General features: G+C 46.2%; 1 protein-coding gene across 5 annotated transcripts in view; it reads left to right on the plus strand.

Moving 5' to 3' along the window:
• BCAR3 (BCAR3 adaptor protein, NSP family member) overlaps nucleotides 1-15,828 on the plus strand; it is a 114,148-nt gene that overhangs the window by 93,025 nt on the left and 5,295 nt on the right. For all 5 annotated transcript variants that reach the window (XM_041750614.1, XM_041750615.1, XM_041750616.1 and 2 more), the window contains 3 exons: nucleotides 3,405-3,520; nucleotides 7,264-7,435; nucleotides 10,220-10,331. In XM_041750614.1, the coding sequence (XP_041606548.1) occupies nucleotides 3,405-3,520; nucleotides 7,264-7,435; nucleotides 10,220-10,331 (400 nt within the window). The remainder of the gene's footprint in view (nucleotides 1-3,404; nucleotides 3,521-7,263; nucleotides 7,436-10,219; nucleotides 10,332-15,828) is intronic.

Consider the following 15,828-nt stretch of genomic DNA (forward strand, 5'->3'; position numbering starts at 1 on the left):
AAATCCTTACCTCCCTTTAAAGAGAGCTAAACCTGTTTGGGCAGTAAGAGGATTTAAGATTCCTGTTCTAGTTTCTCCACTGGGCGCTGGTACGCCAACAGGCCAGGAGTCTGGTGTGAACCTGTCTGAGTTCTCTCCAGAGGAAGCTCCTGTAGAAATGTGGATCTGGGTTTACAGAGCAGCCTAATTCCCAGGAGTAAATGAATCCTTCTTCCCTGTGACCTCAGACTGTGCTTGGAGATCTAGGAGGGTCTAGGAGGAGGTGAGATGCCTGACCACCCTTTGGCAGGAGGGTCTGGAATGTTCCCACCACCTTGGCAGCCATGAATCTAGAGCTCAAGTTAGTTCTCAACTGAAGGAACATGAAGCCTGCCCTTCTTCTTGTTTGGTTTCTTTCTTCGCAATTTGTCATCCTGGTTGGGCACCTCTCCTCTGTTTGCCTTTATAGGCACCCCTTGAGAAGGGCTGGATAGAGCTTCCTTGCCAGTGAGACAGCGACCTGGAGCAGAAACCCACTGACTCTGCTCATCTCCCCACCTGCACATGGGCACCACCCTGGCCTCACCCAGAGTGCTGCCTGTCTCCCACCCACTTGTTGCAATATCTAGAAGTAGGGCCTGGTAGGTAAGAGTTGGTCTCTGGGGATGAATTGCTTGGATCTAATTCAGGCTCTGAACTTTCCGGTTCTTTCTGTCCCCAGCTATCCAGGTGGCTGTGAGGACTGGATGAAATAACATATATAGAGCTCTCCACACCCCATGCCTGGCCCAGAATGAGGCTGGGTGTTTGTTAGTGTTGGGTATTCAGCCTTGCTTGAGCATCTGCTATGGGCCAGGAGGGGTTGTGCCCGGGGGTGGTGGGGGGGTGGGGTGGTGGGGGTGGGTGGGGGGAGGGGGGCGGATGACGAACAGTGATACAGGAATTCAGACTACAACCCAGGTGGGGAAGGCACAGGAGCTGTGGGGCCTCTGAGGCAGGGTCTTGAATGTGGGGTAGGGAGGGGATGTTTGAGATGAGTTTTATTATTATTATTATTGTTATTTTTTTTTTTTTAAGATTTTATTTATTTATTCGTGAGAGACACAGAGAGAGAGAGGCAGAGACACAGGCAGAGGGAGAAGCAGGCTCCATGCAGGGAGCCTGACATGGGACTCAATCCCAGGTCTCCACACCCTGGGCTGAAGGTGGCGCTAAACTGCTGAGCCACCCAGGCTGCCCTGAGATGAGTTTTAAAGGCTGAGTAGGAATTGGCCAGATGAAGAATAAGAAGAGCATCTTCCAGGTGGCAGACAACGTACATGTGCAGAGATTCAGGAGTCAGGGGTTTGGACTCACCGTGTGGGCAGCAAAGGTGGAGACAGGGATGGGGAGGGGAGGGAGTAGCGGGTCTTTCCTTGAATGTTAAGTCTCTACTTCTGGACTCGTGCCAGGCTATTGCGGAGAAGCACTTTGCAGTTCAGGGACAGGCCCTGAAGTGCATAGTGCAGATCAGAGTCCTCTGCTGAGGGCAGCAGAAAGGGTGGGCAGAGCCAAGCAATCTCATTGCAGTTTAGAAGATCCCCTGGCAGCTGGGAGGAGGGTCAGGCCCCCGCCAACGCTCCCCTGGGTCACTGCAGCAGCTCCCTCAGCAGAGTTTGGAGATCCTGCAGAACTAGGATAAATACCATCAGAAGAGCAGGAGGAGGCTGGAATGCCTCATCAGGGATCGCCCATGTTACATGCCAGGTCTGTCTCACGGTAAATGCTCTAGAAGTGTCCATTCCTCCTCTATATCTATGAGCGGCACGGCTCTGGGCATTTTGCCAGAGAACCTAATGCAGGCTCTGCAGTGTGAGCTCAGGACCCCTTTGTCCTAGCTCAGCCTTGGGGCAAGCAGGTGTCAGTATATCCTGGCAAACACCCAGGAAAGTGGCCAGACAATTGCATGTTTGCACTGAAGGGAAACCGACTTGGGGGCTTCTCTCTCAGAGCAGGGATCACTCTGGTTACTAGAGCTTCCAGCATAAAACCGAATCTCATTACACAGACCGTGTGTGAATTGGGGGATGCCCACCACCCAGAGGCTGGGTTTGGAGCCTCTGCAGGGGCAGCTGTCTAAACAAGCAAGCAGAGTGTATGTGGCCACGGGTGGCCGGGGTATACATCTGGGTTGCCTTACCATTTACCATGGTCAAGGTGTAAATCCCTTTCCGGAGATCTGGCCAAAATTCTTCCCTCTTCTACATGCCAGTGACTCACAACTTGTATTTTCAAATAGCTTTAAAGTCATTTGATCCTTTGCAAAGACCTTGAGAAAGGCGAACTTAGCAGCTGTGGTAGAGAAGGGGAAACTGAGGCCCAGAGAGCATTGTAGGAATCCTGCATCCTGTTGCCCAGTCTGCCACTGCGCAGCTAATTCCCACAGGTTCATTTCCTCTGGGCTGACCCTGGTTCCTTTGTTGAACCACAGAAGTTAATGGTCAGGGTTAATAATATCAGCCAAACTTGAGATGTTTTCTGTGGCCTGTTATGAAGGCCTCTGGACTGTTGAGATGCCTGGCATCCTCATAGTCTAGGACAAGTCGAGCAGCTGGAGGAGGGGAGGCCGTGTGTGCCTGCCACGTGTCCAGAGTCGCTTAGACCCACCGTATCTGCTCGTGGCTCTGCGGGACGTCAGCGCGCTGCGAGGCCTCGTTAGCCTGGTGTTCCAGACGCACCGACTGGGCCGGAACCTTTCGAGGCAGCGGTCGACTGATAACCCGGTGATGACGCGCCAGAACCAAGGTCGGGGAGCTGGCGGGGCCAAACATTTTCTTGAAGGAAGGCCTCTCGGGGGAGAAGTGGGTGTGCTGGAGACCTCGGGTTTCAAATCGCTGGACGTGTGTCTAATAGTTTCCAGACGTGTGGTGCACTGACGGAGCCCAGGGGAGGCGTAATCAAGGGTAATAGCAGCCAGTCCTGCCGTTGAGCGAGAACCGAGGGGTGGAGCCCTGGTGGCAGTCGCTGGGGGGTGCGGGGGGGGGGGGGGGCTGCCGCCCAGAGGCTCAGTGCACCTGCTGCCCTGCTGCCGGCGGGGCCGCGGCGGGGGCGGGGCCGCGGCGGGGGCGGGGCCGCGGCGGGGGCGGGGCCGCGGCGGGGGCGGGGCCGCGGCGGGGGCGGGGCCGCGGCGGGGGCGGGGCCGCGGCGGGGGCGGGGCCGCGGCGGGGGCGGGGCCGCGGCGGGGGCGGGGCCGCGGACCACCTGCAGGTGCGCACGTCTTCGAGTCCTTCCCGAAACACTGTACTTGGGGATGCTGCTGCTCAAAACAAAAGGCAACGAGCGCCTCCACACCGTCCCAGTTCGGCGCCTTTCTTTCCACGTGCCACGGTCGTGTTGGCGGCAAGCCCGCTCCCTGATCCAGTCTGTTTCACTTGTGTCCTTGACAGGTCGCTAGGATACTCGCAGTGTCCGAGGAGACGAGGAGGAACATGGGCGTGAGCTCGGGGCTGGAACTCCTCACCTTGCCCTACGGCCACCAGCTGCGCCTGGACATCATCGAACGGTGAGCAGCGCTGCCCCCTGCGTTTCCGGCCCCGCCAGCGCAGCAGGTTCCGGGAGCGGACGCGCAGCCGCCCGCCCCGAGCCCGTCCGGTGTCCTGTGTCCCGGGTCCCGGGTCCCGGAAGCCTTGGCCGCAGGATTCCCGGAGCAGCGCAGAGGAAGGCCGGGAGCACACAGCCCGTCCCCGCCGGGCGCCTCGCCCCCTGCGCCCCACCTCACCGCCGGCGGCTGCGCTGCCCCTGGGAGTTCAGGGGCGCCTTAGGAATAAGCGGCAGTTTGTGGGGAAGCCCGGGAAGAACGAGTCCCAACAACGTTGGCATGGAGAGGAGGGCGGGGCGGCGCTCCCGCTCCTCACAGCCTCCCGGGGAGCCTCCTCAGCCTCCGGGGGAGCCGGGGCCCGGCGCCCGCCAAAACCCGCAGGCTGGAGCGTTGGAGGTTTAGGAATGAAAAAGACAGAAATAGTGAGGTATATTTTTAAAGAAAGTGCTAGACTAGATACCAGATCACCACAGACATTGGACTTGTTGGCGCACGAGAAGAGACCATTGATTTGGGCAAGGCTGTCTTGTTACCTTAAGTATCCTGTTTTTCCAGCCAAGTTCCTTATTGTCACGACACAAACGTGGGTTCTAATGGGCACCCGGATTCCTGGCCTTGCACGACCTGCCTGGTCCTCGTGCTGTCCAGTCCATTTCTGTGGTGGCTGAAGTGTTTTTATCCCATGACCGTAGCCACAGCCACGTGGGGCTATTGAGAACCTGAAATGTGGCTACTGGGAGACAAACTGTTTCTTTTACTGTTTACCGTTTAAGCGTGAATAGCCGTACGTGGCTGGTGGACGCACAGTCTAGGATGCCAGCCCCTAAAAAGTAAACCGTACATTTCAGGGAGCCTGAGGAATCGGTGCAGCTGCTTTCAAGGTTACCTGGCTAGAGAGCACAGGAAACGGGCCCCAGGCCGCTGTGGCTGCGGCCTGCATAGCCCCAAAACCCTGCAGTGCTGAATGCTTCTGGGAGGCAGGTTAGGGACCGGTTCCTGGCCTTGTTCAAGCCTCCTTGTTGTTTAATGCCTTTGGCGAATTGTGAATGTTCCTCCTTTTCCTACGGGCTTTCCTAGATTCTAGCCTCCTGGATTCTAGCCTCTTTCTGGAGGCATCGCCTTCCTGCCCCGAGCCCCGGGGGCAGCTAAGGGGCGCGGCTAGGGGGCAACTCTGTTGTTGTTGGGCCAGTGGTCACCGTTTCAACAGAGGTGAGCTGAGCCACAGCCTGTCCACGTCCCTCATGCGATGCAGCTCAGTGGAAGATCCCCCAGGTTCCAGGCCTTACTTTACCTGTGCTGTTAGGAATGTTGGACATGCGCCCTGGGCCCCCGGCTGAGGTGGGGGGGGTGGCAGGCTGGGGGCTCCTCTGGGGCTGTTTTCTGATTTCCACGCCTGTCGGCATCTGTTTCCTTTTTGTCCTGATCGCCACTTCCCTGGGGCCCCTCTCCTTGGTTAGCTTCCTGTCCAAGGCTGACCCTGGGGGATCGGCCTGCTAGAGTCTGGGGAGCCGGTTTCTTCATTACAGTGCGGTTGCTAAATAAAGGCCAAGGTTATAGCCATTTTGAAGGGTCAGATGACATCATCTTCCCGTGTTTGAGAATCAAATACAAACCACCCTTTATTTTTAATTTACCACCTCACCCATTCCAGGCCTGCTGAGGGGAGATGTCCTTTGTATAACCGTCAGTGCCTCTTATTGCCAGCACGGGAGCTTCCGCCTCAGACCTGCCATGCTCAGTTGTTTTTCCTATAGTAGTGTATATAGGAGGCTTTAGGCCCACGTTGCTTGAATGAATGGACAGATTACTCCATTAACCATTGATATGATGCCAGGTCTTAAAGAAGCATAGAACCTGTCTTTTTTTTTAAGATTTTATTTATTTATTCATGAGAGACACGCACAGAGAGAGAGGCAGAGACACAGGCAGAGGGAGAAGCAGGCTCCATGCAGGGAGTCCGACGTGGGACCCAATCCTGGGTCTCCAGGATCACGCCCTGGGCTGAAGGCAGCGCTAAACCACTGAGCCACCCCGGCTGCCCAAGAATGTATCTTTTATTAAGGGTCATTTAAAACATAGGAAAAAGCAGTGAACAGAAGAATCAATTGAAGGGAAGCTGTTAGTTAAAAGAAACATCTGAAATGGTCAGCTCAACCTTAATGTCAATAAATTCAGTAAGTAATAAAAAAATATATACTTTATGTTAGCATCTATTAATTAAGACCTCAGGAAGAGGGGCATATGGGTGGCTCAGTGGTTGAACATCTGCCTTTGGTTCAGGTCATGATCCCGGGGTCCTGGGATCAAGTCCCCCATCAGACTCCCCATGGGGAGCCTGCTTCTCCCTCTTCCTATGTCTCTGCCTCTCTCTGTGTCTCTTGTGAATAAATATTTTAAAAAACTCAGGAAGAGGAGAGAAAAAAAAGGTAGACACACTGACAGAGAAAGATGTGCACACAGAGATAGTTGTGATCACAGTTACCATCTGGTAGGGGCCTATCAGCGATAGGCACTCTGGTGATTCTTATACCCCTGCACTGTCTCTCTTTCTCACAACGACCTTAACTCTCATTTTTACACTGAAGAAATTGAGGAGTGGAGCAGTTAGGGAACAGCCTATGGTCACACTGTTGCACCACAGACAGGTATGCAAAGACAAAGACAAACACACAGACACACTTGGAGACAGCAGAGCTCATCACTGATTTCATAATCACTAGAGAAAGTGGTAGGGCTAGCCACTTGATGAATCATGCCACCCTTGGCTCAAGGCATTGGGAGAGAGCCTGGCACTGTGGGCCTCAAGGTGACCCCAGAGCTAGAGGGCAAAGGCATGTTGTAGTTTAGTAAGTGTAGCTGTGGACGGGGGCTGCACCTCCAGCACTTGTGCCACAGCCCGGGAGAAATTTAATGGAGGCCATTCTGGCCCAATGCAGTCAACTCCCTGGTCCTGACTGAGGGAGAGAAGGAAGGGATTGGCCTCTGCCACCCGCCATCAGCACAGACTGCTCTGTGACCCCATTCAAATAAGTCCCATTGTCATGTGGAGAAAAGATCACTCTGCTTCCTGTTCTGGGTCTGTAAGCTTGACCCGGGTAGTACAGGATGAGAAAAGGGAGGATTGTTGGCAGATACAAGATTTCTATTTTATGAGGGTCTGACTTTATAGGGAAATTCCTGTCAGTCAGCTATTCAGTCTTTGTCCACATCTCCATTCACTTTCTGGCCCCTTGACCAGAGCCACAGACTCTCCATTCTTCCTTCATCATCCCTTCTTATGTTTCAGGACCTGTGTTGTCTTCTTGGGTCAAGCATATTCTCTCGTTTCTTTTTGCTTCCATTCCCCAGTCCTAGGCACATAGTGGAGATGGCCCGGGACTTCCTGAGGATGGGATTCCCCAGTGTGTTGAGGGACCAGGTGTCTCCCCAGACCTCTTGTCCTTCTGAGCAGCTTCACCCAGGAGGGCCCTCTCTGTTCCCCCAGATCCAGGGCTGAACATGGCCCTCTCCTGGGCATCTGTCCTTTCTGACTCTAAATAGTGCACCCTCAGGCCTAGCCCAGGCCCTGCTGCCATCAGCCTGCAGGGGTGGTCTCACTGTTGAAATCGGCACAGCGTGTACATCCAGCCTTTTTTCTGGCTGGTCTGCATTCCTTTCCTCCTAGTCCTGTGGGCCCTGGGCCTGACCACTGATCTTCTGCCTCCCAGACACAACACAATGGCCATCGGCATTGCAGTGGACATTCTGGGCTGCACGAGCACTTTGGAGGACCGAGCTGCCACCCTCAATAGGATCATCCAAGTGGCAGTGGAACTGAAAGACTCCATGGGGGACCTCTATTCTTTCTCGGCCATCATGAAAGCCCTGGAAATGCCACAGGTAAATTTCCACTTGATTTGTGCACCCTGCAGGCCTGGGTGTAGTTAGAGTTCTGAACGTGGTCTGCAAGCCCATACTTAGCAAATCACCCATGATTTTAGTCAACTTTGAAAGATAAACTAAATCTTAGTGACAGCAGCTTTGATTAGAGGGCAACCAGAAGCGGTGTCCTAAGTGTTTTGGCTCTGTTTTTCAAACCAGTTGGTAATTGTTGACAGCCCACACTTTATCTTTGGTGTTCAATAAGAAGAGCCATCCTCAGGAACAATTGGTATTCCTTAAGAACCAATTAGGATGATCTGGCTGGCTAACGTGTGTCATAAAAGAGAGACTGATCATGTGCGTCACCAGATATTTGGGGGAGCTTATATCTGGGAATGCCCAGAGTGGTTTGTCTCAAAGTTCTGTTCCTCAGGTTACCTAGAACAGACTTCTGTTTTTAAAAATTCAGATTTCTAGCCCATTTGTCATACAACCTCCCAATTAGAGTTTCTGAAATCAGGCACTTTGAACTCATCTGCTTTGATGGGCTGTTTTTAGGATGAGTATCAAACCTGAAAGCCTGTATTTAAAATCAAACAGACCTTACGGAGAAAAGTCATTCTGTTATCTTCATTGTCTCTGGGCAAGGGGCAGCTTTCTCATTTCTGTTCTACCCCATAAGCCATTGACTTTGGTAATCTCGCCCTGAGGGTCCTCCAGTCCCTCAAACCCAACTGCAACCAGTAACACCAAAACTACTCGTTATTTAGCTTGACTGTCTCATAACCACAGATTGTCTCTGAAGCCCTGCTGGGTGCTCACTGAAAATCCATCACTGCCATTAGGGAAGATAGCCATAGTCACATGTCCTGCAAGTCGGAGCATGTTAGGAACCTCATTTCCTGGCATTAAAGCAAGGTCGCCTTAAAGACAAGCTGAAGCACTTAGTACCTTCATCAGGAAATTTTGGAGGGAATCAATTCCAATGACAATATCCTAAGAATCTGAAAAACTCTTAGATGCCCTGGAATTTCATAGGATCCATATTTGAAATAAGCCGATCCAGCTGTATTGTCATGATACACTAACTCCTATAATAACAGGGGTTATAATTTTTCATTCAAGTGTTTTTAATTTGCATCATATTTATTTCTTCTTATCCAAAACTGCATATCGTTTTGGAAGGCTGAGACAACAGGCCAAGCTGTATGTAGCACTCCAGCCCAGAGCTTCCTCTGAGAGTAGTAAAGGGGATGTTTGTGGGATCGTGTGTAATAAAAAGAATGCTTGTGCTGTCCATGACGTCACGGTCAAGGGTTAGAGACTTCTCCCAGAGCACCATAATATGCCTTTGTGCAAGGTGGCTCCCTTGCCTCCAACAGCATCAGACTTCCCTGCTGGAGTACCCCAGCATGCAGTCCTCCAGGGTATTCCGGGCCCCCACCCCTACACCTCTGCCCCCGAAGTGAGTTAGGGCACTGCTCCGGGAGGACTGTGGCAGACCCAGGGAAGGCAGAGAGGAGAATCACATCATTCTTGTGTGTCATCATCCCAATGTGACCCTGTACTGCAGGCTCCCGTGCCTCCTCTTCTCAGCTTCTAGTATCAAGAAAAAGCATCCAGCAGATGGGCCCACACGAGATACCAGGGCTGCTTTCAGAAAGGCAGGTGCTTCAGGGAGGGGAAGAGAAGGGACAGTGAGAAGAGAGAAGCACATGGCGGGAGGGGTGGCCAGAGGAGGGTAAGTCACGTCCTCTGTCCAACAGCTCTGCTGACTGCTTCTCACCTTCCTCTGGGAAGACGCAGCTCGTAGAGGGCAAGGGAATGAATCTTTTCTCTGTCACTTACCAGCTATAAAATCTGGAGCAAGTTAACTATTCTCTTCTGATTTCTGATCTGTAAAATGAGGCCAAAATACTGCCTCATAGGGCATTGGAGGATTAAATTAAATTCTTCAAATACCTGGGACAGAGTTGGTACTCATTCCCCAAATATTAGTGCCCTTCCTCTTTTTTGTTTCATGAAAAAAAACAAAAAACAAAAACCTCACTTAGCCTTGCTGTTTTTATGGTACGGGTGGGGAGCTGTTTGCTTTGGGCAGTCAGAGTCAGTGGCATATGTTGGCATTGACTAAACAAAATGAAAAGGAATGAATAGAGTGGCATCATATGGTCTGGACAATCTTCTGTGTATCTCAGACATTGACTAAATGAAAATGGTAGACATTATATTCCTACATGCTTTCATCAATATAACCTCTGTGGACAGCTGGGAATTCCCATCAAAATTTAAAATATATGTATTCTTTGACCCAGAGTTCCACTTCTGGAAATTTACTCTCCAGATATTTTCACACATACACACATTTGTAAAATCTTCACAAGGTAATTTCATAATGGAAAAAGAAAACTTGTAAAATTCTTATCTGTGGGAGACAAGGTAAACTTTATTCATAAAGTGGAACATCATATGCAAGTTTAACAAAATAAGGCTGGAAAAAAAAAACCCAAAGTAAGGCTGTCCTATGCTATTTTATACATACTTGAATGATTGCCAAGCAAAAAAACTGAAAAATGTGTAAAGCATGATATACCTTTTATTTTAAGTCATATAAATGTGTGTATACACAGGTACATGTACACATACAAGAAACTGACGAGCTGTCTCCGGGATGGGCCATTAGAACAATACAGAACAGGGTGGGGTGGGGATTAGCCTTTCTCTATACACTGCTTTCAACAGGCTTTGACTTGATTTTAAAAAGAGCTTTTTCAAAAATGATAACACCTTTCTTTCTTCCAGATCACAAGGTTAGAAAAAACGTGGACTGCCCTGAGGCACCAGTACACCCAAACCGCTATCCTCTATGAAAAACAGCTGAAGCCTTTCAGCAAAATGCTGCACGAAGGCAGAGGTGAGCCCAGGGTCAGCACCAGTGGGCATGGTGGCTGCCCCCTGTGTGTCCGTGAGACCGTTAGGTCATATCTGCCCTGGTTTGATCAAAGCCATTAGCAGAACATTTCAAGATCTGAGTTATCTGTAGGATTTTTGATGGATTTTGAGGCTTTTATTAGGTGACAGCATCATTTCTAGAAGAACAGGACATGGGCTACCAGTCACCTACTCCATGCTTCCCTTTCTTAATTGAGGTGTTAAGTATGTAACATTATATTAGTTGTAGGTGTACAATGCAGTGAGTCATTATTTGTATATACTACAAATGATCAAAACCCAAGTAATACCCACGTCATATACAGTTATACGGTTTTTCTTTTTGTGATGAGAACTCTCAAGAGTCACTCTCTTGGTTACTTTCAAATGTGCAGTGCAGTGTTATTAACTATAGTCATTGTGTTATACATTACCTACCCATGACTTACTCATTTCATACCTGGAAATTTCTGTCTTTTGACCCTTTCCACCCATTTTGCTCACCCCTGACCCCCAGCCTCAAGCAACCACCAATCTATTCTCTATTCATGAGCTGAGGGACTTTTGGGGGGTTTTTTGGTTTTATTTTTTTAGATCCCACATACAAGTGAGATCATATAGTATTGTTCTTGTTCTGTAACATATTTCACTTAGCAGAGTGCTCTTAGGGTCCATTCATGTTGTCAAACAGCAGGATTTTATTTATTTTTATGGCTGAATAATATTCCATTGTGTGTATACATTGTGTGTGTGTGTGCACACACCACATTATCCATTCCTCCATTGGTAGACACTTCGGTTGTTTTATCTTGGCTATTGTAAATAATGCAGTGAGCATGGGATACAGATATTTTTTTGAGTTAGTATTTTTGTTTTCTTCAGATAAATACCCAGAAGTGGAATTGCTGGATAATATGGTAGTTCCATTTTTAATTTTTTTGAGCAATCTCCATACGGTTTTCTATAGTGGCTATACTAATATATATGCCTGCCGGCAGTGCACAAGTGTTCTCTTTTCTCCACATCCTTTCCAACATTTGCTATTTCTTATCTTTTTACTATAGCCATTCTAATAAGTGTGAAGTGATATCTCATTGTGGTTTTGATATGCATTCCCCTCAAATTGAGCACCTTTCCAAAATGTACCTGTTGACTATCTGTATCTCCTCTGGAAAAATGTCTATTCAGATCCTCTGCCTTTTTCATTGTTTTTGTTGTTGTTGTTTACTTATGTGAGTTCTTTATGTATTTTGGGTGTTAACCCCTTATCAAATATATAACTTGCAGATATTCTCTCCCATTCAGTAGTTTCCTTTTATATTTTGTTGATGGTTTTCTTTGTTGTGTAGAAGCTTTTTAGTTTGATGTAGTCTCACTTGTTGATGTTTGCTTTTGGTGGCAGAAAAAAAAATCATCACTAAAATGAATGTCAGGGAGTTTCTGCCTATGTTTTCTTCTAGGAGTTCTGTGGTTTCAGGTCTACCTTCAAGTGTTTAATCCATTTTGAGTTGATATTTGCATACGGTATAAGATAGTGTCCTGTTGTATTTTACATGTGGCTGTCCAGTTTTCCCAGCAGTCCATTCCCCATTCTATTGAAGAGATTTTGTCCTTTCCCCATTGTATGTTGTTGGCTCCTCTGTCATAAATAAATTGGTTATATGTGCATGGGTTTATTTCTGGGCTCTCTATTCAGTTTCTTTCAAGTAGGTGTTTATTTTTATGTTAATACCATACTACTTTGATTACTATAGCTTTGGAATATAGTTTGAAACCAAGGAGCATGATACCTCCAGCTTTGTTCTTCTCTCTCAAAACTCCTTTGGTTATTTGGGGTCTTCTGTGGTTCCCCCATATTTTAGGATTGTTCTATTTCTGTGAAAAATGCCATTGGAATTTTATAAGAATTGCATTGAATTTGTAGATTGCTTTAGGTAGTATGGACATTTTAACAATATTAACTCTTCCAAACCATGAACACAGAATATCTGTTTGTATCTTCTTCAGTTCCTTTCATCAGTGTCATATAGTTTTTGGGATATAGATCTTTCAGCTCCTTGGCTAAATTTATTCCTTAGTATTTTATTCTTTTTCATGTAACTGTAAATGGGATTGTTTTCTTAATTTCTCCTTCTGATAGTTTGTTGTTAGTGTATGGGCATGCAGTAGACTTTCTGTATATTTTGTATTGTGCCACTTGACTGAATCTGTATCTTCTAACAGTTTTTGATGGGAGTTTTTGTTTTCTATATATAATATGTCATTGGCAAATAGTGATAGTTTTATTTCTTCCTTTCCAATTTGGATGCCTTTTATTTTTTTCTTGCCCATTTGCTCTGTCTAGGACATTCAATACCATGTTGAATAAAAGTGAAGAGAGTGGGCACCCCTGTCTTGCTCTTGATCTCTTTCAACTTTTCACCATTGAGTATTAGCTATGGGTTTGTCATATACATTATGTAGAGGTATTTTCCTTCTATACTTGCTTTGTTGAGAGTTATCATAAATGGGTGTTGAATTTTGTCAAACCCTTTTTCTGCATCTATTGAGTTGATCATATGATTTTTTTTTTAAGATTTTATTTATTTGAGAGAGAGAAAGTGCTTGAGCAGGGGGGAACGTCTTAGAGGAAGAGGGAGAGGACGAAGTGGATTCCCTGCTGAGCAGAGAGCCATTGCAGAACTCAATCCCAGGAGATCATGATCTGAGCCGAAGGCAGACTGAGCCATCCAGGCTCCTCGAGCGTATTATTTTTATCCTTCGTTTTGTTAGTGTGGTGTATCATATTGATTGATAGGCAGATGTCAACCATTCCTGCATCTCTGGAATAAATCCTACTTGATCATAGTATATGATCCTTTTTTAATGTATTATTGAATTCAGTTTGCCTGTATTTTGTTGAGAATTTTCGCATCCACGTTCATCAGGGATACTGGCCTGTAATTTTCTTTTCTTGTAGTGTCCCCGTCTGGTTTTAGTATCAATGTGTATGCTAGCCTCATAAAATGAGTTTGGAGGGACGCCTGGGTAGCTCAGCAGTTGAGCATCTACCTTTGGCTCGGGTTATGGTCCCAGGGTCCTGGGATGAAGCCCCACATCAGGCTCCTTGCTCAGCAGGAAGCCTGCTTCTCTCTCTCCTCCTGTTCTTACTCTCTCTCCCTCTCTGTCTCAAATTAAAACAAAAACAAAAAAACTTTTGTGACTTACCATAGGAGGTCTACCTTGGAGAATGTTCCACATGCCCTTTAGAATATGCATTCTGTTGCTTTTGGATAGAATACCCTGTGTATATTTGTGAGGTCCATTTGGTCTAACATGTTGTTAAGGCCAGTATTTCCTGATTTTCTGTCTGGATGATCTATCCAGTAAGTGGAGTGTTAAAGTCTATTATTGTGTCCATCTATTTCTTCCTTTAGGTCTGTTAATGTTTGCTTTATATATTTAGATACTCCTATGTTTGGCACATAAATATTTACAAATGTTATATTCTCTTATTGGATTGACCTCTTTATCATTATGTAATACTCTTTTTTTTGTTTCTTATTATAGTCTTTGTCTTAAAGTCTATTTTGTCTGATATAAGTATAGGTACTCAAGCTTTCTTTGGGTTAATTATCTTTTCCGATCTCTTCACTTAAAGTCTGTGTGTGCCCTTACATCTGAAGGGGGAGTCTCTTGTAGGAAGCATAAGGATGGGTCTTTTTTTATCCATTCAGTCACTATATGTCTTGATTGGAAAATTCAATCCATTTACATTTAATTGTTGGTTGGTATGTACTTTTTGCCATTTTATTCATTGTTTTCTGGGTATTTTATCCTTCTCTGCTCATTTTTTCTCTTGTTCTCTTTCTTTGTGGGTTGATTTTCTTTATTGCTATGCATGATTTATCTTTTATAGTGTATTTTCTATAGGTTTTTGCTTTGTGGTTACCATGAGGCTTACAACCTATAACAATCTGTTATTGAAGTTGATACCAACTTAAGTTTGAATGCATTCTAAATCTGTACATTTTTACTCCACACAACATTTTTTGATGTCGTATCTTATATCTTTTTTATCTGTGTTTCCTAATTATTGCAGTTAGTTAGGTTTACCACTTTTGTCCTTTAACCTTCATACTAGCTTTATAAGTGATTACCTTTACTGTCTATTTACTTTTACCAGGGAGATTGGTGTATTGCATGTTTTGTTACTAATTAGCACCCTTTCTTTTCAGGTAACAAAAGTCCCTTTAACATTTCTTATACAGCCAGTTTAGTAGTGGTGATTATCTTTTATTTGTTTAGAAAACTCTATTTCTCCTCCAATTCTGAATGATAGCTTTGCCAGATAGAGTATTCTTTGTTGGAAGTTTTTTTTTTCTTTTAGCACTTTGAATATATTGTGCCAGTCCCTTCTGACCTCTAAAGTTTCTGCTGGTAGAGTCTTAATGGCGGGGGGGTGGGGGTGGGGGTGGGGGGGGTGTCCTTTGTACATTACAAGCTGTTTTTTTTTTTTTCTCCTACTTCTTTTAAGATTTTTTCCTATTCTTTAACTTTTGACATTTTAATTATAACATGTTTTGGTGTGGATCTTATTTGTAACTCTCTGGGTTTTCCTGGATCTGGATGTCTATTTGCTTAGGGAGGTTTTCAGCTATTATTTCATCAAATAAGTTTTCTTCCCCTCTCTTTTTTTTCTAGGACCCCTGTAATGCAAATGTTAGTTTATGGGACATATGGAAAGTCATCAAGCAGACTATCTCCACTTTTTTCTTTTTTGCTGCTCTGATTGTAAACTTTCTGTTATCTTGAGTTCACTAATCCTTTCTTTTGCTTCACCTAGTCTGTTGAACCTCTCTACTATAATTTTCAGTTTGATTGCTTTCTTCAGCTCTCTGACTTCTATTTGGTGCTTTTATATTTTCTATCTCTTGAAGTTCTCATTGTGTTTGTCCTTTTCCCAAATTCAGTGAGCATCTTTAAGACCATTATTTTGAACTCTTTGTCATGTAAATTATCTATTGCCATTTCATTAAGGGTTTTCCTGAGGTTTTCTCTTTTCATTTGGAACGTATTCCTGTTTCTGCATTTTGCTTGACTCTTTTTGTTGGTTTCTGTGCATTAGATAAAACAGCCACCTTTTCCAAGCTTGACCTCACGCAAGAGATGAGCCTATCATTCAACCCTGATCTAGTTCTTGGTTGTCTCTCTAACCTTTGTGATTGTCCAAGCAGTCCTTTTTATTTTTAATGGCTCCCAGTAGTTGAGAATATGCCAAGACCTGTCAGTGTCTCAAAGGGGAGGGTCTCAGTCAGCACCTAGATTCAGGCCAGTTGGAAAGCCAAATCCTCAGGCATCAGTTTGTTTAATTATGCATATATATAGTCCTGTGGGAATGCAAGCATAAGCCCCACTGGCCCTTAGAGCCAGGTCATGTGAAGGTGTCCCACAGGGGGCAGTTGCCAAAAAAAAAAAAAAAAAAAAAAAAAAAAAGCTTC

This window comes from Vulpes lagopus, chromosome 3, assembly GCF_018345385.1.
Source record: "Vulpes lagopus strain Blue_001 chromosome 3, ASM1834538v1, whole genome shotgun sequence".
Lineage (NCBI taxonomy): Eukaryota > Metazoa > Chordata > Mammalia > Carnivora > Canidae > Vulpes > Vulpes lagopus.